The 21,150-nt window shown below is 43.5% G+C and overlaps 1 protein-coding gene across 2 annotated transcripts in view; it reads left to right on the top strand.

Moving 5' to 3' along the window:
* Window positions 1-224: 224 nt before the first annotated feature.
* The window catches only part of Gmcl1 (germ cell-less 1, spermatogenesis associated), a 40,412-nt gene continuing 19,486 nt past the window's right edge, over window positions 225-21,150 (top strand). The window contains exons 1-9 of one of the 2 annotated variants that reach the window (XM_060383681.1): window positions 225-679; window positions 6,001-6,124; window positions 8,375-8,471; window positions 9,596-9,693; window positions 12,837-12,949; window positions 13,500-13,565; window positions 15,977-16,061; window positions 19,017-19,107; window positions 20,021-20,158. In XM_060383681.1, the coding sequence (XP_060239664.1) occupies window positions 426-679; window positions 6,001-6,124; window positions 8,375-8,471; window positions 9,596-9,693; window positions 12,837-12,949; window positions 13,500-13,565; window positions 15,977-16,061; window positions 19,017-19,107; window positions 20,021-20,158 (1,066 nt within the window). In that variant the 5' untranslated portion in view covers window positions 225-425. The remainder of the gene's footprint in view (window positions 680-6,000; window positions 6,125-8,374; window positions 8,472-9,595; window positions 9,694-12,836; window positions 12,950-13,499; window positions 13,566-15,976; window positions 16,062-19,016; window positions 19,108-20,020; window positions 20,159-21,150) is intronic. The other variant, XM_021634534.2, reaches the window with a different exon arrangement.

The following is a 21,150-nucleotide window of genomic DNA, read 5'->3' as shown; positions in this document are numbered from 1 at the left end:
GCCCCTGGACTGGAGAAACCTTACGGGAAGAACCAACCACAGCGGTCTCCATACCCGTCCGGCACAAGCTCACAGCTCCCATGCCCACCGGCTAACGCCGGAACCGCGGAAGCACATCACGCAATGGGGCTGAGCTCGGCCCGTGGGGTGTCCACATCCTGCGCACGCGTGAGGGCCCTGCCAGCCGCCCCGCCCCTTCCGGAGGCTCGCCTCACGCATGCGCCCTGCGGCGCGCGCTTTGTTGCGAGAACGAAGGGGCGAGGTCTTACGGAGCCGGCCGGCTGAGGCGCGGCGGGCGGGGCGGAGGATGGAGGTGACTGCGTTCGCGGCGACGGTTGGGGCTGCGCGCGAGGCGGCGGCCGAGTAGGCGGTGGGGCGTCGGGCATGGCGGGGCGGCCCCTCGGCGCTCCCTAGGCGCCGGAGCCATGGGCGCTCTGAGCAGCCGGGTGCTGCGGCCCGCGGGGCGGACAGAGCAGCCCGAACCCACGCCAGGTGCTGGGGTACCGGCCCGCAGGTCGGACGCGGGTGAGGATGCGGCCCACGGCTTCTGTTACTGTCCGGGCGGCCGCAAGCGCAAGCGCAGCAGCGGCGCGTTCTGCTACTGCCACCCGGACTCCGAGACGGACGAGGACGAGGACGAGGGTGACGAGCAACAGCGCCTGCTGAACACGCCGCGCAGGTACCGAGCGCCCCGCACCTGTGGGGCCTGACACCAGTGCCCTTGACGGGAGAGTGCGGGGCGGCCTCGCGGGGAGGGTCGGTGTGTGGGAGCTGAGCGCGTGCGGGCCGGATCTGGGGTCCGTGCGGGAGCTGGGCGTCCGCAGACAGACCTGGATGGGTCCGTGCGGGAGCTGGGCGTTTGCAGACAGACCTGGATGGGTCCGTGCGGGAGCTGGCGCGTGCAGGGCGGACCCGGGATCAGTGCGGGTCCCATTAAAACAGAAGCTTTCAGAGTGTTGTGAAAGGACCAGCCAGAGCTTCCGCGGCCCTTCTGTAATAGGCCTTTGCTTTCCGAGTGGGAAGCCACAGGAAAACATGCTGTGCTTCACTAGCCTTAAATCAGTAAAGAGAGGAACACAGTGCCTGAGATGAACAGCTCCCTGTGTTGTCACTGAGATGGACCAGTGATGAAGATTGGCAGTTATGCGCATTCCCCTTAATTAAGAACAGTCTGCTTGTTGAGGTGGGCTGTGATCTGCGTAGGTTGCTTAAGATTTCTGAGGAAAGAGTTGAAAACAAAAAAAACCATTGCCTGTGAAGAAGATGCGGTGTATATCAGAATGTATTTTCATGTAAGGAATCTGCTTGCGCTCTCGCTCTCTCTCTCTCTCTCTCTCTCTCTCAGTTCATTGTTAGAATCACACAGATGTAATTTTTCAATGAACATTTGAAAAGCGATTTGCTCAATGTTTTGCTACACGGGCATTGCATTTTTGTTGACATAAAAAGTATAACTACTAGAGATGGAACTCGGTGGTAGCGCTAACATGTAAATGTCAAAGCTGGATTAATATACCCTTTCATCAGGGTTTTATGTCTAAATGTATTCACAAGATGGACATCCTAATGTGCTCCAATTCTGAATGCCTATCTGCATTCTACACTTAATATACTCATTTTTTTCATATGTAAAATGGAAATATTACTGCCACCTCTTAAAAGAGTTCCACAGATTTTGCTCAGCAAGGTAGCACAAGCCTGTAACGTCTAAACTCTGCTGGCTGAAACAGTAGGATCTTAAGTTGGAGGTCAGCCTTTTTGGCCACATAGTGAGTTCAAGGCCATCCTGGGCTGTACATAGAGACCCTGGAGAGAGAAAGAGGAAGGAGGGACCAAGGAGTGTTGTGAGAGTATCACAACCTGAGAATGACCACAAGTACAATACCTGACTTTTTTTAAACATTTATTTTTACTTATGTGTGTGTCTACTTGTGGGTCTACCAGTATGTCTACTTGTGTGTATTTCTGCAGAGTCCAGAAGAGGGTGTTGGATCCCATGGAGCTGGAGTTACAGGGGTGTTGTGAGATCCCCTCATTATGGGTGTTGGGAATTATACTTGGGTCCTTTGTATGTGCTTGTCACCCCTGAGACACCTCTCTAGCCCCACAGTGTCTGTCCTTTGTGCGCTCAGTATTAGAACTCTCTGGTGAACTGGCCCTGATGTCATAAGATGTGCATCTTTATTTAGTTTTGGTGACTTAGCTACTCCCACTTTCTTTTGATAATTGTTTGATGTACCTTTTCAATCCTTTCCATATCCCACATCCCATCAACCAGCCCTCAGACTTCTCCCATAACCCAGGGCCTTATCCATTCTAGGTAAGTATTCTACTACCAAGCTATATTCCCAGCACCATCTTTTCACTTTTGACATATGCACACATGCACAGATGTGATTGCATGTAGAGGCCAGAGGTCAACACTGAATCTTTCAGTATTGCTCTCCACCTTACCTTTGTAAAACAGTCTTGTTTGTTTGTTTGTTTGTTTGTTTTTTCTAAACTGGAGGGTCACTGATTGGCTAATCTAGCCAGTCAGCAAAGTCCAAGAATCTGCCTGTTTCCATCCCTCCACCTGTTCCATTAGGATTACAGATGCTGGCAACCCACCTGGCTTTTTGTGGATTTTTTTGTTTTTGTTTTTGTTTGTTTTGTTGTTGTTGTTGTTGCATTCAGCTTGGGGCTTTCTACTTGAAAAGCATTTATTGATTGATTAATCTGCCTGGCCCTTGTTTATATCTTTATATTTAAGGTAGGTATATGTACAGCAGATAGTTAAGTCTTCTTGTTGTTGTTGGTGGTGGTGGTTTTTAATCCAATAAGACAGTCTTTGTCGTTTGATGAGTATGTAGACCATGTATATCTAATGTAATTGTTGAAATATATGACAGGGTCCATTTTAAAAAAGGAAACAATCTAAGCAAGGAAACTTTACCATACATTGTATTAACAAAGAACAGGAAAATAACTATTAAGGACAAAATATAAGGAGAAGAGACCTTTTATTATTTTTTTATTAAAGTGCTGTAATAGTAGTCACATTGGTACATGCCTGTAATCCCAGCAGACAGGAGACACCGTACAGGTTCAAGGGCAGCCTAGGTTATTTTGTAAGACACTGTTTCAAAAAAGAAAGAAAAGAAATGCATGTCAGAATTTAGTGTGTGTGTATAATGGGAGATGCTGACTGCATAGCTGGAGGCACAAGATGCTTGCATCTATAATTCTGTGTGGTGGTACTACTGATTACCTTGTCAGGTTGTCCGTTGTGCTTTCCCACCTCAACAAACCTGCTTCTGGAAAGCTTCAGCTTCTAGGGTCCTTAGGCTTGGCAACAGGTATCTTTACCCACCGACCCTTTAATGATACTGGTTCATTGTCTTATGTCCTAAGCATGGATGAAGAGTTTAGGCCTGGCTTAATTCTGTTTTCTTTATAGGTGACCATATTTTTTTCTCCTCTGAACTTTTGAAAGGTTTGTGTGTGCATGTGCGTGTGCGTGTGTGTGTGTGTGTGTGTGTGTGTGTGTTTTAATTATGAGTCTTTGATATCTTGGTAACTGGTGAATCCTGACAATCCGGAGACTTGTTTTTAAATGGCTCTTTCTCGTTATGCAGAATCCTTTGCTACTGTACCCTGTTATCAATCTATAACCATAGTCATTTGAGAATTCCAAGCATTGCTTATGTATTTTTAAAATTCCTGTTTCCCTGTGTTATAAGTTTCCCCTGGGACTCTTGCACTCTCTTTTCCTTAACTTTTATGTTTAGTGGTATTTCAGTTAGTTTCAGCTGTCAAATTGACAGCCCAGTGATGTAAGGAAGTCTGATCAGATTGGCCAAAAGCATGTGAGATGTTTTCATAATTGATAATTGATACTGAAAGGCTATTCTTAGTTGTCAACTCAACTACATCTGGAATTCACTAAAACTCAAGGACCTGAGCAAACCTGGGAGGGAGTTTTTCTTAAGTCATTTGAAGTGGGAAGACCCACTTTTAATGTGGATCTTTTGAGATAAAGATACATTATTAATCCAGTTCTTTTGAGATAGAAAGATCCATCTTTGATCTGGGCCACACCTTCTGGGCAGCCTCATGGCCTGAACAGCTACTGTGTTCTTGGACCTTTTGTTGGTAGACATCCATTCTTAGTAGCTGGACCATAGCCTGCAAACTGTTCTAGTAAATCTCCTTTCTATATGCACAAACATATTTTTGTTGTGTTTTTACTGGTTTTATGTGTATGGGTGCTGTGTATGTGCCATATACATGCAGTAGTACCTGCGGAGGCCAGAAGAGGTCGGCAGATACCCTGGAACTGGTGTTCTAGACTGTTATTTACACACATCCCAGTGCTGGGCCATCGTTCTCTGAAGAGAATCCAGTGCTCTTAACTACCGCGCCATCTGTCCAGGCCCAGAGATTTAAAAAGTTTAAACTAGTAAAAAAGCTATCAGAAGTCATCAGAAGTTTTAAGCTATGCTGGCTTGGGTGGGCGAGTTGCTCAGCAGTTAAGAGCACTTGCTTCACTATCGTGAGGATTGGAATTCAGATTTGAACCCAGCACCCATGTGACAAACCAGGTGCTGGGCATGCATGAAACTACAAGGGGAAAGGCAGGGAGGGAGGGTCTGGAGGGTCTTGGGGTCTTTCTGGTCTCCAGCTTCTCAGAAGACATGAGCTCCAGGTTCAGGGAAAGAACTTGCCTTAACGGAGCAGGTGGAGTCAGGCAGTGGTGGTGCACACCTTCAGCCCCAGCACTTGGGAGGCAGAGGCAGGTGGGTTTCCAAGTACAGGGCCAACTTGGTCTACAGAGGGAGTTCCAGGACTGCACAGAGAAACCTCTCTCAAACAAATAAACAAAAAAGTGGAGAGTGATTCTTGTGTGTTCTTCATGCACAGCTTTGCATCTACACGTGTACATACGTGTGTACAGATTCACAGACACAGAAGTAAATAATCTTTTCAAATTACGGGTTTTTGTTGTTGTTTTTAGGTAGTGTTTCAGGTAGTCTAAGCTGGCCCTGAACTCCTTGATCTCCTGATTGTCTTCCTCCCCAGTGCTGGGAGTGCAAACTTGCTCCATTATACCTGGTTTCTGCAGTAGTGAGGAATGAACCCCCTGTGCGTGTTAGGCAGGCACTCTACCAGCTGAGCCGTGTCCTCAACCTTGTAGTTGCCAAGCTTTAAAAAATCGGTTCTTCTACTAAAATAAGTCTTCTGTAGAAGTGTAAATATTTGCAGATATATAGGCGGTGCTCTGGTGAGTTACAGGGTGTCCGTATTTCATGGCTCTGCCCTTACCTGCGTCCCCTAACATGCTTATCTTTTGAGCATAGTTTTGAAAAGCTTTGATCTAGGTTGCAAACCATTTGTCTAATGGGGAAAACCAGTGAGTTTAAAATTAGTTTTGATTAGTTTGGTAAAAATAAGCTTAAATGTAAATTTATTTTCTTTCTCTCTCTCTCTTTCTCTCTCTCTCTCTCTCTCTGTGTGTGTCTGTGTCTGTGTCTGTGTCTGTATTGCTGAGAATTGAACCAGGGCCTTATACATTCAAGGCAAGCACTCTGCCAATTGGATTATAGTTGAGTAACAGTTTGCTACAGCAATATTGAATCTTCCCTAGCACTGGTTTCTAAACAAGGAAGTAAGCAAAGTGTGATTGCCGACCTGTCTTTGTTTATTGAACAAATAACTTAAATTGGTTTAGAACCAACAATTTGTAAAGGGTAGATATAGATGTCTCCCTCCTTGGCCTCATCTGTCTGCTGTTAGTAAGAGTACCTGGTATAACCCCTGTTGACATGCCTCTTCAACATCCCCTCATTTACACAGTGGGGAAGTTGGATCTCACAGAAACCAAACAACATCAGACTGAGTGGCATATGAAAAATCAATGAAATGCATGTTTCAGTGTGCTGGCGTTGGACAGGGCCTGGTGGTACTAGTGCTCCACTAGTGAGCCATTCGCTGATGTAACTTTGTGTTTTTTCTCAACAGGAAAAAGTTAAAGAGCACATCTAAATACATCTATCAAACGTTGTTTTTGAATGGTGAAAATAGTGACATTAAGATCTGTGCTCTAGGTGAAGAGTGGAGCTTACACAAAATCTATTTATGTCAAGTGAGTATTTCCCTGATGCTTTAGGCACTCAGGTAGCCGCTTGAAGAAGCCTGGGCTGTGTGGAGTGTGTTCTGCTGCTTGTTTGGATTTCACAGTGAGCTTCCCTAGATAAGTATGCTGGAAGGAAAGATGGTGGGCAAGGGAAAGTTGGCTTCAGCCTTCAAGACAGATTTTGAGATTCTTGGCCACACTTCCCACTATTGCCTCTTTGTTGTCAAGAAGCTTGTTTTAGTGCCTTTTGCTGAAAAATGGAAGAGTTGGGGTGAACTGTAACGTTCAGGTTAAGATTATTTAATTTCTTTTATAACGATTTAAATACATTTCTCTAAAGTGTTGCTTTATAGAAAGTGAAGGTTAAGTTCAGGCTTATTCCCTTTCCTAGAAAATCCAGTGGAGTTAAAAAGACGACTCCCACAAGTAGGTAGATGTCGTCTAGCCAATGTGCCCATCTGACTTTTGTGCCAAGTTTTTGTCACCATCTTAACTCTTCAAAATGACTCAGAATTTTCAAAATAGAATACAGGTGGCTCTAAGAGCTCAGACAGTTTTTCCTTTACATTTATTATTACTACTTACTATGTGTGTGTCTATACATGCTTGCCACAGTAGCTGTATTGTCATAAGAAAACTTGTGGGAGTTGATTCCCTTCTTCCACCTAAGAGTCTGGGAATCAAACTTACCCTCAGAGGCGTTTTTGAGAATTTTTCAGAAAAAAATGTTTGGAAAATATTTTTTCCTTCCATGTTTAATTAAAATTTTTTGCTTAATTTTATTTCTGATATTTAAATTTTATGTATTTATATGTGGGTCTGTGTGTGAGTTTGTGCAACTGAGCACAGTGCCTGTGGAGTCCAGAATTGGGTGTCAGATCTCCTGTGGCTAGAGTTTCAGGCAGTTGTGTGTTGCCTAATGTGAGTGCAGGGAACCGAACTCCAGTCCTCAAAAAGGGCAACAGGTTCTCTTAACTGAGGAGCCATCTTTCTATTTCCTCCTCCCACGTTTTAATTAAAATTCTTTAAAATTTATTTTTGAGCAAATTTACTTTGATTTGAAGAATATAGTCCAAAAATGTTTAAGAAAGAGATCCCTTAAAAAAAAAATCCTAAAGGATATAATCCAGGGTATATATTAGAATACCACTCTTAACTGGACCAGTCTTTTGAATCCCTAAAAGAAATAGCAACCTCTTACTGACTTGAAGATGAGGTGCCCTCTGTGAAGTCAGATTGATTAGCATTTAACTCTCAGATCTGTGCCAACAAACGTCTGTGTCCTTGTTATGGGCCGTCATGGACAGCTGGCCCTGCGCATCTGCAGTTCCACAACCTCAGCTGTTACAAATATATGTGAAAAAGATGTTTTCACGTGTACTAGACATGTAGAGCTTTTGTCACCCCCTAAAACCCAGTGTGATTCTCTGATAACATTTGCATTGTATTAGGTAATAAAAGTGACCTCCAGGGCCTTAGAGTGTGAGAGCCTGTACACAAGTCAGACCTGAGGTATCTGAGCACCTGATTCAGTGTTGACTGTGTCCTGGAGTCCCAGGTGCAAACTGACAAGCATAAGTTCTGGGGAACGTTACATTTTCTTCTATTTTAATTATTTATATGTTTTGATGTGGAATGCAGTTTTTAATTAGTTGATACTTGATCCATTCTAAAGTACTGTAGTGCTAATTATGAGGAACGGATCTAGCAGGTAACGATAGACTTCACTCATGCAGACTTCAGGATTCATTGTGGTTATATAAAAATAAATCTGGTCTCGATTTCTTTGGGGTGCATCCTTTTAGGTCCAATCCGGGAGTTCTCTAGATCCTTAATTGCTGCTGAGGCCACAGGAAGAAGCAGTCTGAAGAGGACTTGTTTCCTCGACTCTTCTGAATACAGAATCACACATCCACTGTGTGTGCTGTCAGGCTTGGGAGAAATGCTGCCATATGTACTCCCAAGGGCTGCTGGGACTGGTGAAAGGCTGCCCAGGTTCCATAGCGATGTGGTGTCAGATTCTGACAGTGTAAGAATCTGGTTTAGTTTTGTGACAGTATCAAATGAACACATAGTTCAGTCTATTTCATGATGAAATAGAACATTTTAATTTCCTTTCTCCTGTTGATGTTCTGATGTTCTTTTTCTCTTGAAAATGATATGTTAGATTAATTTTGATTAGGTTAGTTGCTTGGAGATAGAAATGGGAAAAATATTTGGAAGACAAAGTACTGGCTAATCATTGACCTTTTTTTCTAGTCTGGCTACTTTTCTAGTATGTTCAGTGGTTCTTGGAAAGAATCCAGCATGAATATTATTGAACTGGAGATTCCTGACCAGAACATTGATATAGAAGGTACGACCTCCATAATTATTACTGTATAGAAGTCATAAAAGTATAACCTTACTGGTTTTTGATGAAAAATAAATATTCAAGCCTTACAGGCTAGGGAGAAGAGTTGTGTAATATACTGGAAGGTGAAGATTTCTTATTAATTCACTCCATAGCTCATCTCTTTTGTCCTTCCTGTCTTTGTTTAGTCTTAGGAGTTCAATCAATCTCCTCATGTGTCTCTGTGAATATGTCAGCCTGGGACATGAAGGATGGGGGATAGAAAGTATGACTACTCTTTTTAAAGCATGTAGTGAGGGCTGGGATATGGTTAAGTGTTAAGAGTACTTTTCTGCCCTGTACGAGGTTTACTCTCTAACACCAAAAAATAAAAATAAATGATGTGTGAAGATCTTTTGTGGAGCATAAGCATATAAATGATGTGGCAGGTTGTTCAGAGCTTGAAGGAAACAAGGCTGGGAGGGAGTGAGAACAGGGTAGTGAGCCTCCACACAGACCATCCTCTCCTGCTCCTGTCCCACTTCTCCTTCTGCTCATCTGCTTTGACAAGCCAAGTGGAGAAATCCAGGGCCCACTTCACAGGCAAAGAACTTGAGGTGTGAGGTGTTTACGAAGCAAACTGGAGAGCATCCATGAGCGCCATTAGAGAAAGAGCAGTTGAGACAGCTCTGAGGACCTGAGTTGTCACAGACATAGCAGGAGTTAAACACAAACCTGTAATACTGGCACTGAGGAGGCTGAGGCAGGAGGATTGTTATGAATTGGAGACCAGCCTGAGTACTGTTCTCAGTATGTAGTGAATGAGATCCTTACCTACTCCCTAAAGAAAATGTCATAGGCTGTTGACCATGTGCCTACATTTAATGATTGAGCTACTCAGCAGTTCTGACACAACTATGTTCCAGGGAGCCTTAATTCTAACCACTGACTATATTACAATTAGACAGAAAATGTAGCTGGAGTTGGCAGAATCCTTTACAGCAAGCACTATTATGTATTAATGCCATCAATAACTGTGGCTGCCATTTTAGTTCATGATTCTCCAGGTATCTAATGTCCTTGCTACTTCTGCAGGAGCCTCACTCCTACAGATGCACTTCATTCTGTGTGTGCACTCTTGCTTTCAGCACTGCAGGTTGCATTTGGATCACTTTATCGAGATGACGTCTTAATAAAACCCAGCCGGGTCGTCGCCATTTTAGCAGCAGCTTGCATGCTGCAGTTGGTGAGTATTCTAACACTCAGCAGTGTCACAGTGTCACAGTGTCTGTTATATCTTGGTGTATACTTCCAAAACAGAAGTGAAAGTCTGTTTCTGCAGTCTTTGAAACAAAATGTATAAGCGTTAGAAATGATTGAAAGTGCTTTTCCAAAAGCTGTTAGATTTAGGGGCTTTGGTCCCTATGTGAAGTGGGTGGGAGCTAGATCTGCGTAACTTCCTGGTATGCTGCCATTTGGGAAAGTTCACTGCCCACATTCCTCTGCAGAGTTCTGTCCATCGGTGGTATCCCTGCTAAGCAGGTGGTTTATTGTCAGTAATTTAGTTCATTGGGTCAAAGAAACAGTCTGTTATTTAAGCTTTCTAGTTCTGTCATCCCATGTAAACTGTGCATCTTCCAGTAACTGTATGTTGAACACACTGTGCAATATGTAAGACTTGGCATAGGGAGCCAGAGAGGATGAAGATGTAGTCCTTAAACACGGTTGATCTGTGTGTGCTTTCATGGCGCTCAGTGTACTGAGGGTCGGGTGAAAGGTGGATAAATAAGCCCAAAGGCCCTGACAGTTATAGTGTTGATAGTGTAGACAGCACAAACCTTATGGGGTCCTAATAAACTTGTAAAGACAGGAAGGGCCAGTTCAGTCTAGCATCCTCAGGGGACACTATTTCTAGATTGAGGTTGAAGTGTGCCTACCTTGCACTGTGTGAAGAGGGGCAAAATGGCATTTCACACCAGGAACAGAAAGACCCAAAATGTGAGAAGATGGAGGATTAGAGAAATTAAGGAGACCAAGTTTCTAACATCAGTGTTAGAATTGGAGAACTGGCAAGATGGCTGAGCCTGTAAGGGTGCCTGCTCTCAATCCTCACAATTGGAGTTTCATCCCCAGGGCACACATGGTGGAGGAGAGAACTGACTCCTCCAGTTATCTTTGACCACTATATGCACACCGTGAAGTGTGTGTCCCACCATTCATACAACATAAGTAGATAAACATTTAAAAATCCAGGTGTGGTAGTACACATGTCAAATACCAGTTCTTGGGAAACAGAAGCAGGCAAGTGTCCGAGTCAGAGTCAGCCTGGTGACTTACAGCCAGCCCGAGTTACAACAGGAGGCCCTATCTCAAGCAACAAAACAAGAAATAAAATGGGTTCGAGAGAAAGAGGCCAAAGCCAGCACATGAAGTTTCCTCTGTACATCCCAAAGTTTGACTTTGCCTCCTGTGAGCACCTCTGGGAGATTCTAATCAGGGAAGAAGTCTGTTTTAACTGGAGCTGGCGTGCTGCTCTGGTGGGGCCTGCATGTACAGGGCCTTGGGATTGGTTCCCAACACCACACTAAAACAGTGGGAGACTATTTCAGGTCAACAGGTGAAAGAAAGAGTACATTAGAGATACAAATGTACTGCGGGTGTCCAAATGCCACCTAGGTTAATGTGCAGTGAAAACCACACAGAAGACTCCAGAGAGGAGGTTGGGGTGATCTGCTGGGGCTGTGAAGTTGAGGGTTAGGAAAAGAGGGATCTAGTGCTGAGGTAAGTTTAAAAAGCAGTGAGTCAGTGCTATGCTTTAATTTAAGCTTAAGTGGTTTGACAGGCTGATTTATCTAAAGTTATTACTTGTTTATTATCCTAGTTGAGATTATCTTTTTCAAATAGTTTTATCTTTCTAATACTTTAAGTATCTATATTTTCTAACTTTGGTTCTTTTGGTTTTGTTCTAAATCTGCTTTCTGCCTTATTTTTATAACTTACTAATTCTAATTTAATAATATAGTTGCATGATAAATATATTTCACAATCCTGAATGAAAAATGACAGTATTCTCTCTGTACATAGAAGGTGGTTTATTTGAAACCTATGTAAATATTTTAAATTAAATTTTAAAAAATTTCATTGGGTCTTTGAGAATTTCACATCATAAACCCCAGCCCCACTTCTCTCCCTGTCCCCTCATACCTGCCTTCTACCCTTGCAACCTCCCCCTCAACACACACAAAAGAAAAAAAATCTTGTTGTGGAAGCTGTGGTGTGTCATAATGTGTCCCACAGTATATACCCTTTTTCCACACCTGTTTGCTTACAGATGTTCATTGCAATGAGTCATTGATCTGATTTGAGGTCTCTGCTTCTGCTATAGTATCAGTACTGGAACCTCACTGGGACTCCTCTTGGATATCCTCTATGTCATGGAGATCCTGTAGTTTTAGATCTGTAGGACCAGCTCTAGCAGTTTGTGAATGGGGTAGATTTTGGGGTGGGCCAACTCAAAGCTCTGGATCTGGACTTAAGAGGTATCTGAGCTGGTCAACCCACCAGCTCTCCTGCATCCACGCCAACCCTGCCTCAGCAGCTAGTTCATGCAGTGCCGCAGCCAGCAAGGGGCAGAGCCAGCTTTCCTGCTCTAATGCCCTCAGGACCTACTCACCTGCGCCCATGCCATCAGGGCCAGCTCCACTGCTGCCCAGGTGAGATGCAGGGCCTACTCTCCTGAGTGTTGTAGCTGCTGAGGGACAGGTTGGTTCTCCCACTCTCATGACCCAGGGGCCAGATCTCCCACCTGCAGTAGATGGCCTGGGGAGGAGGTGCATTAGATTAAAATTTTAGTATGTTACTTAAATTCATATACTTGTTTAGAAACATCTGTGGGGTATTAATGGTGCTTTAAACTTTACTGAGTGTTGTTCCATGCAGCCATATTTTTTTTTAGTTTGTCCTATCACTTGCTGAGTGTGTATAGAGTTCTTAGTTAAAAAAGCAGGAAAAACAAGGAAAATGCTGTTGAAGAAATTGCAGAAGGTCACAGTAGAAAATGGAAAATGAAATACACAGCATCTCCCGTCACGGTGCCTTCCCTACCCATTTCATTTGCAGTGTCAGGTGTTTAGTGGATACCTGCTGGGCTCTTTTTCAGTATTTCTATTGGACTTATTAAAAACATGGCTTGCTTCACTTAATGAGTTTTCTTTCTCCCTCTTGTCCTTCTACCTTCCCTTCCTTCCTCCCTCCCTCCCTCCCTTCCTTCTTTCTTTCCTTTCTTCCTTGCTATTTTGATTTGTTTTTATTTATCAGTATTTGAAAGCACATATGAGAGCTGATTTTCCCAGGTGAAATGACCTTTCCAGTGCTTGTTTATATTTACAGGATGGTTTAATACAACAATGTGGTGAGACAATGAAGGAAACAATTAATGTGAAAACTGTGTGTGGCTATTATACATCAGCAGGGACCTATGGATTAGACTCTGTAAAGAAAAAGTGAGTCACTTTTCCTGTTCCTCTTCCCATCCCACTCTGGGAACTTGGTTGTTCTGGAGTCTTACGAGAATGTAATAAAGAATTAGTTGGGGAAAGAATAGAGTAATGGAATTTGTTACTTTGGAAGCCACGCTTTTCTTCTGTTCTAAGCATTAAGTTACTCAGGGTTGCCCTTGTGACATGGTGGGGCTGAAACGTGCTCATACAGCTGTGGCCACCACTTCAGGAGCAGGCACCGTAGCTGGTGTACTAATACAAGTATGGGCAGTTTGACTCTTGAGATTGCAAAACTCATTTTCTGAGTGTGCCGACAGTAATGTTTTACAAAGGATTTAACAAAAACATGAAGTTTTCTTAATGAGAAATTATACTAATGTAAAGGGACTATCCCATAATAACTACTGATAAAAACAACACTAAACTTCAGATTACTAAGGTAAAAACTTAGAGCATGGCCTAGCATGATTAATGCTTTTTTCACTAAATTATAAGTAAGCCCTCACTGGGTTGCCAGTTTGAGCTACAACAGCTAACCACACTTTTCCCCCAGGTGCCTGGAGTGGCTGCTGAACAACCTGATGACTCACCAGAGTGTGGAGCTCTTCAAAGAACTCAGGTATTGGGGTTCCACGTAACCTCACAGCAGATCATCCTAAAGTGACACTTTTTATTTGCTCAGATAGTCCAGGTATTTTTTTTAAACACAAAGAATATTATGAGAACTGGGCTTGATGTGCACACCTTTAATCCTAGCACTCGGAAGACAGAGGCAGGCCGATCTCTGTGAGTTCAAGGCCAGTCCGATCTACAGAGTGAAATCAAGGATAGCTAGGAGTACATAGTGAGGGTCTCAAAAACAAGAAGGAAAGGCAAACAATTTAGTGAAAAGCAGCCTGACTACAAACACAAACTGGAGAAATGTGCCACTTCTCTCTTTGATGTAAATGATAAAATGTACATGTGCTGTCTTAACAATTGTAATAGAAATGAACCACTCCTCTAAGACAGAGACTTCCAAGTGCTGCCTCACTTCTGTAGAGCTTCAAAGGGGATAGTTTGAAAACATTTCTATTATAGAACATGATGTTTGAAAAAAATCAAACATGTTTTAGGAAAAAAAATGTTTTTAAAGATTTATTGTAGTTGTGTTTGCCTGTACGTGCACCAGTGTGTCCAGGCTCCTTAGCGACCAGAATAGGAGCCACCAGAGCTAGAGTTGTAGATGGCTGTGAGGGCCACGAGGGTGCTGGGAGCAGTACACACCCTCTGCGCTGAGCCACCTCTCCAGATCCTATTTTAAAGTGTTTATGGGGTGGTAGATAGCTGAGAGGACAGAAGCACTTCTGCAAAAAGCCTGTCCGCCTGAATTCTATCCCCAGATCCACAAGACAGCAGAAGAGAACCTAAGACTCAGTCTCTAAGATTTGTCCTATGGCACCACACATGTGTCATGTACGATGAGTGTTCTCTCTCTCTCTCTTTCTCTCTCTCTCTCTCTCACTCCTTTTCTCCCTCTATCCCCCATCGCTCTCTCCCACACACACAGAATAAAATTAAAAGTAATGTTTACTAAACCTGATGAGGTCACATTTATAGTTAACTTGACCCCTTGAACTGTATCTGCTTCTCATTCACTTTTCCTTCCTTTGGCGATTTGTGAATGATGCAGTTTGATTGTGCTGTGTTTTCCACTGTCACAGCTCTCCTGTATCAGTGAGACCAAGATATCCATGACAGGTCTGGAAAATTCTGGAGAGAAATGATGTTTTGAAAGTTCTGTGGTATAAATGTCATGAGTGTGAAGTGTTTTTAGGTTTTTTGTTTTGTTTTGTTTTTTTGAGTGGGGGTCTTGAAACAGCAAGGCCTCTCAGTGTAGCCCTGGCTGCCCTATTGCTCACTATATAGACCAGACTGACCTTGAACTCACCAAGATCCACCTGGCTCTGCCTCTGGAATGCTGGGATTAAAGGCATGGATACAACAAATGATTTAATGTGTCATGGCTTCCAAGGTAGGAGAGATGTTAGAGATCTCATTTAAAGGAAAGGGAGAGAAAATGAAATAGTGAGCAGCCAGTGACCATATTTCCATCCTAAATTTAAACTGTTCCACTTCCTCATCTTACTCCTAGAATAATAAAAATGTTTTTTGTTTGTTTGCTTTTGAGACAAGGTCTCTGGCTGGCTGGAACTCAAGACCTCTCAGTGTAGCCCTGGCTGCCCTATTGCTCACTATATAGACCAGACTGACCTTGAACTCACGGAGAGCCATGCCCACCTCTACTGGAATTATAGGCATAAGCTCCCATGCCTGGCTTAAAGTTCCTTTAAGCATAAATGTTAAAGGTTATTTTGAATAGAATGTGGTGGCACACTGATAATCTTAGCACTGAGAAGGCTGAGACAGGAGGATGGCAAGTTTGAGGATGGCCTGGTCTGTATAGCAATTTCCTGCTTCAGGAGGAAAAAAAAAGATTACTTTGAAGGTGCAGCTATTTTAGTGACTTTTAAGTGTTTTGCTTTTTGTATCTACATAGAAGCATGGGGAGGAAGAGGAGAGGCTGCTTCCCCGCATGAGTGAATACATGCAGGCTCTGTGCAGATATTCACAGCCCAGTGTCAAAGCTAAGACTTCTGCTGAGAGGGACGCTTAGCTAAGCTGCTTTGTCTGACTCAGATAAGATCACTGCCATTTTTAATTCCATATTTTATTTGGCAGAGGGTTAGAATTCATAGGGCCAGTGAGATGGCTCAGCAGGTAAAAGCAATTGCTGCACAGGCCCGGCGACCTGAATTCAGTTTCCTGACCTGTGATGGAAGGAGAGAACCAAGCCGTGAAACTTGTCGTCTGGCCTCCGTATACACACTGGGGCACATGTGTGCCTACACTCACACCTCTCTTTCGCTCTCTCTCTCTCTCTCTCTCTCTCTCTCTTTCTGTCACACACATACACGCACACATTTTTGTAAAAAATATTTTAGTTCACTGTGTGTGAAAACAAGCTCACTCCTGTTTTCTTTTTTTCAGTATAAATGTCATGAAACAGCTTATTGGTTCATCTAACTTATTTGTGATGCAAGTGGAGATGGATGTATATACGGCTCTTAAAAAGGTATTGATGTATATATACAAGAATATTATTCAGATTACTCCCATAGTAAATAGTGCTTGGCTTACAGTGGGGGTGTCTCAGTAAATCCATCGCAAGCAGAAACTACTGAGCTTCACAGCTCAGCCTCACCCTCCATGAGTTGTGCTCAATACTTATTTAGCCTACGGTGGACACATCACCTAACCCAAGACACACCATTAAATGGCAGGTAACTCCAGTAATTTGTTCAGTTCTTCCCCAAAGTGAAAGCAAGTGGTCCTTGGTGCATTTCTCCACCGTCACAGGGTTGAAAACCCTAAGTCAGTTCACCAGGCCATCTCAAGCTGGTGACCATTTGCCAAAACCTAAGTCTTTATTTAGATTTAGAGATTCATGACTCTTAGTTATGATCTATTGCTGTGAAGAGACAGCATGACAAAGACAGCTTATAAAAGAAAGCATTTATCTGAGGGCTTACTTACAGTTTCAGAGGGTTGGTTCATGATCATCATGGCAGGTAGCTTGGAGGCAGATAGGCATGGCACTGGAGCAGTAGCTGAGTTTATATCATTATCAGCAAGATGAAGGCAGAGAGAGATTGAGACTCTTACGGGCTTTTAAAACCTCAAAACCCTCTCCAGATTTTACTGTTTCCCTCTTCTTTCATAAGATTCCATGCACTCTGCCCAACAGTTGGCCATGAGTCTCAGCATCTGACAGGAACTCCACAAGGAGAACAACAGAACCAGAAAATTTGAACATAGGGGTCTTTCCAGAGACTCATACTCCAACCAAGTACCATGCATGGAGATAACCTAGAACTCCTGCACAGATGTAGCCCATGACCGTTTAGTGTCTAAGTGGGTTACATAGTAATGGGAAGAGGGACTGCCTCTGACATAATCTGATTGGCCTGCTCTTTGACCACCTCCCCCTAAGGGGGGAGCAGCCTTACCAGGCCACAGAAGATGACAATGCAGCCACTCCTGATGAGATCTGATAGACTAAGATCAGAAGGAAGGAGAGGGGGACCTCTCATATCAGTGGACTTGGGGAGGGGCATGAGTGAAGAAAGGGGAGGGAGGGTGGAACAGGGTGGGGAGGAGGGAGGGGCTTATGGGGGATACAAAGTGAATAAAGTGTAATTAATAAAAAAATTAAAATTAAAAAAAAACACCTCAAAACCCACCCACACTGGCACCTTCAGAAGGCCACAACTCCTAGTTCTTCTCAAACAGTTCTACCAACTAAGGACCAAGCATTCAAGTAGATGAGCCTACTGGGGCTATTCTCTTTCAGACCACTGCAATGCTTGTTTTTGTATTTGTTTTTGTCTTTTTCTGGAGACAGGACTTCATTCTGTGTTCCACACCTGTCCCAATCCTTCTGCCTCAGCCTCCTGTATGCGTTAACTTCACACAGGCACACCAATTCCAACTTTTAAAAATCCTTTTGATGGATTTAGATCCAATATTGTTTCACAGTTGAAAAAAGCATCACCTGGAGCTAGATGTGGTGGCTCACGCCTTTAATCCCAGCACTCAGGGAGGCAGAGGCAGGGGGATCTCTGTGAGTTTGAGGCCAGCCTGGTCTACAGAGTAAGTCCAGGACAGCCAAGGCTACACAGAGAAACCCTGTCTTTAAAAAAAAAAAAAGAAAAAGAAAGAAAGAAAGACAAAAACTTGAGCTGCTACTCTGACTGTTGAGGATTGGCATCGGGACACAAAGGAATACTTAAGGCAGAGGCCGTTGCTCCTGTGTCATCTGTAGTCTGTCATTCTGTGGGAGTGTCATGTGTACTTCACACAGTTGTGACACCTGCAGTGAGAACCTTCCAAGTCACAGCACTTTGGTGGTTGAGATGAGACTGCAGTTACTAGCTTTCTTCAGCAGCATTTAGGCTGTTGAAAATTTTGTGTGTGGGCCGTGGGGTCAGGCTCATACCTGCGAGCTGCACTGGCAGTGCTTCTGTCAGGGCAGCTCCTTTGATACCAGGAGCGATGGGTCTGATCTTGGACGCTGGTCACTCTGACAACACCATGCTAATAAACACTCAATGCACATTTCTTTAGTAGCCTGCAGAGGAGGTCCTGCATGACACTTGGGTTGCAAATGAAAAAATTAAACCCCAGGGAAATTAGGTTCAGTGTCTGCATGGTCGCCGGAGGCCTGAGTGTCCACGCTCCTCACTGCTTGCACACTGTATCAATAGCAGAGTCAGAAATTCCTTTCTCATGCTCGCTTTTACTTCTGCAGCCTTAGATCCTGTCATATTTAGTGTGATTGCTTTGTTAGTGATTACGATATATTAGTACAGAGTTACCAGTGCATTATATATGTGACAGCTATAGATGCTTGATTTCATAAGGTGTGCTTTCGACCATACATACACACTGAGTTTTTATTATAGGAGCCCCATTTCCTGCCATGATGACTTGAAAGCTTCAATGGTTATACTTTCTTGCATTTGTAAAATGGAAATTTTAGCTATTATGATAGGCTAGAGATAGAGCTCAGTTGGTAGAGTGCTTGCCTAGCATGTACAAAGCCTGGGATTCAATTCCCAAAACCGCGTAAACCAGTGGTTCTCAACCTTCCTAATGCTGTGACACTTTAATACAGTTCTTCATGTTGTGGTAACTCCCCACATAAGTAAGTTTCACTGCTACCTCATAATTGTATTTTGCTTTGTCGAGAATTGTAATGTAAATATTTTTGGAGATAGAGGTTTGCCAAAGGGGTCATGACTCACAGGTTGAGAGCTGCTGACTTAAACTGAGTGAGGTGGTACAGGCCTGTAATCCCACAGGTTTCTCTAGTTATCCTCAGCTACATATTAAATTCAAGGCCAGCCTGGCTACAGGAGACCCTATCTCAAAAAAAAAAAGTTATTTTTAAAAGTAGCACTATTTAAAACTGTGATCATAAAGCGATGAAATCTTACAATTCTTTTGTCAATTTTTTTTTTCTAACTAGTGGATGTTCCTTCAGCTGGTGCCTTCCTGGAATGGCTCCTTGAAGCAGCTTTTGACAGAAACAGATGTCTGGTTTTCAAAGTGGAAAAAAGGTACATTGAAATGTTTCTATTGAGAATCTGCCTCCCTCCCGCCCCCCTTCTTTTAATGATATTTCTTACAATCAGGCTTTGGCTTTCACTTGCAGACTTTGTTTTAGAGCTGGAGAACAGCTGGGCAATTCCCTGCTTCAGCCCCTTACACATAGCAGGAAAATCAGTGCTGGATAAGGAAACTCTCCTGAACTATTACTGTATTTGACCCTCAGAGCTACTGTTCTCTGTTTTGTCACCAGTGTGTCTTAGGAATTGTGCTTGTGTGTTTGGCTGTGTTAGATTTCCCTGATAAGCTATGCCCCATCTCTCAGGCAGTGCCTCTTGATGAGGCCTGTGGACCGCTTCTGTGCATGGCTCCCTGGAAGGTAGATGCAGAGGTCATGTGTGAGCTGCACTGCAGATGTGTAAGGAGCCCTCCAGGGGCTGGAGACGCAGCTCAGTAGTTGTAAAGAGTGTGTGCTGCTCTTGCAGAGGACATAAGTTCAGCTTCCAGCACCCATATCAGGCAGTTCACAACTGCACACAGAGTCAAGTGATGGAAGTTGGAAGGATGGATAGCTGCCCCTGTCCTGGTCAGCATGTGAAGACCCTGATGTGGCCTTCTGGGTTCCTTTGGAAGAGATTCTAGAGAGTCTCATGCAAGTGACTTCCTCAAGCACACCTCTCTTACCATGCTGTCCTATAATAGAAGGACAGCCGCGTCCCAACCTGAGGGCCTAGTACCAAGATTAATTTGGGGAACTTTTAAAGTTCCTTTAAGTTTTCTCACATATTACAGTTAAAAGACTGTTAAAATCCTTGGAAGTGGGTTACCTACATTCCAGCAGACTCTGTGTGTATGTCTGTCCATAATATTTCGTGAAACAGCACATTTGACAGGAATGCTGTTTAATTAAAACTTTCTTAATAGACTTTGAAGGGACGACTTTCCTTGAAACTGAGCAGGGAAAACCATTTGCGTCCGTGTTCAGACATTTAAGGCTTCAGTACATTATCAGTGATCTGGCTTCTGCAAGGATCATTGAGCAGGATTCTCTGGTACCTTCAGGTAAGAAACCCTGGTGTATTTGTGATTTAAAGTCATGTTTTTCTGATTGTAGCATTTCATACTTGCATAGGGAAGGAACAGTAAGGAAACCAGGAAGTCATCTTTGATCCCATAAGGTATGTATCGTTATGCCCAGGGAAGTGGGCGTGTGAGTACTCTTCCTGTGCTCACATTTCATACTGCTTTTCCGTGACATCATTCATTATGAAGGTACCTGTCACAATAGTTAAGTGGCTAAGAAGCGCTTTGTTGTTGGGTGTTTTGTGTTTATTTTCTGTGTTGGGGATCAGACTCAGGGCTTTGTGCTGCATGCTTGGCTCGACCAGTAAGCTCCGGCTTCAGCTCCAGCTTGAAGCATTTGATCTCCTACTTGTGTTTCCCAAGTGCCACCATTGGGGCACACAACTACACACTTGGTTCTGGGTATTTCTCAGGTTGTTATCAGTGTACTGTTTTGGATAACAGCCTGAAAAGTGACTTTTGGTGTTTTTTTTTAAATTATAGATGCTTTTTCTATTAGTTCTCCTTAAGTTTTGCTTAGTTTCTGATACTCCTTATTCTGAATTCTTAAACACGTTGGATCAAATACATCTCATTATAATTCGAATTTCTAGAACAAGTATTAATTTATTTTTATAAGTCTGTTCCATCTAGTAGTATATAAGCTCATTAGGGCATTTGCCTCGCGTGTTCAAGACCTTGGGGCTGATGTAAAGTGCAGCAGGAGTGAGCAAGGTGCAGCAAGCCTGTAGTAGTTTCGGCGTACTAAACACCAGGCAGCGATGTAAACTGGATGCCAAAGAGCCCGTGTCCTTCCAGTCAGACTTCGTAAGGCTCTCTAAAGATTTATTGAAATATGTGTAAGTGTGTCTCTGTGCATTGAGTACAGAGGCCTGCGGGTCCAGAGGCATGGGAGTCTCTTAATGAAGTTACAGGTCATGAGCTACCTGATGTGGGCACCTACCTGATGTGATTGGGTCCTCTGGAACAGC

The sequence above is a fragment of the Meriones unguiculatus genome, chromosome 5 (genome assembly GCF_030254825.1).
Source record: "Meriones unguiculatus strain TT.TT164.6M chromosome 5, Bangor_MerUng_6.1, whole genome shotgun sequence".
NCBI lineage: Eukaryota > Metazoa > Chordata > Mammalia > Rodentia > Muridae > Meriones > Meriones unguiculatus.
The sequence above is the reverse complement of the archived record's forward strand: the minus strand, read 5'-3'. Positions and strand labels throughout refer to the sequence as shown.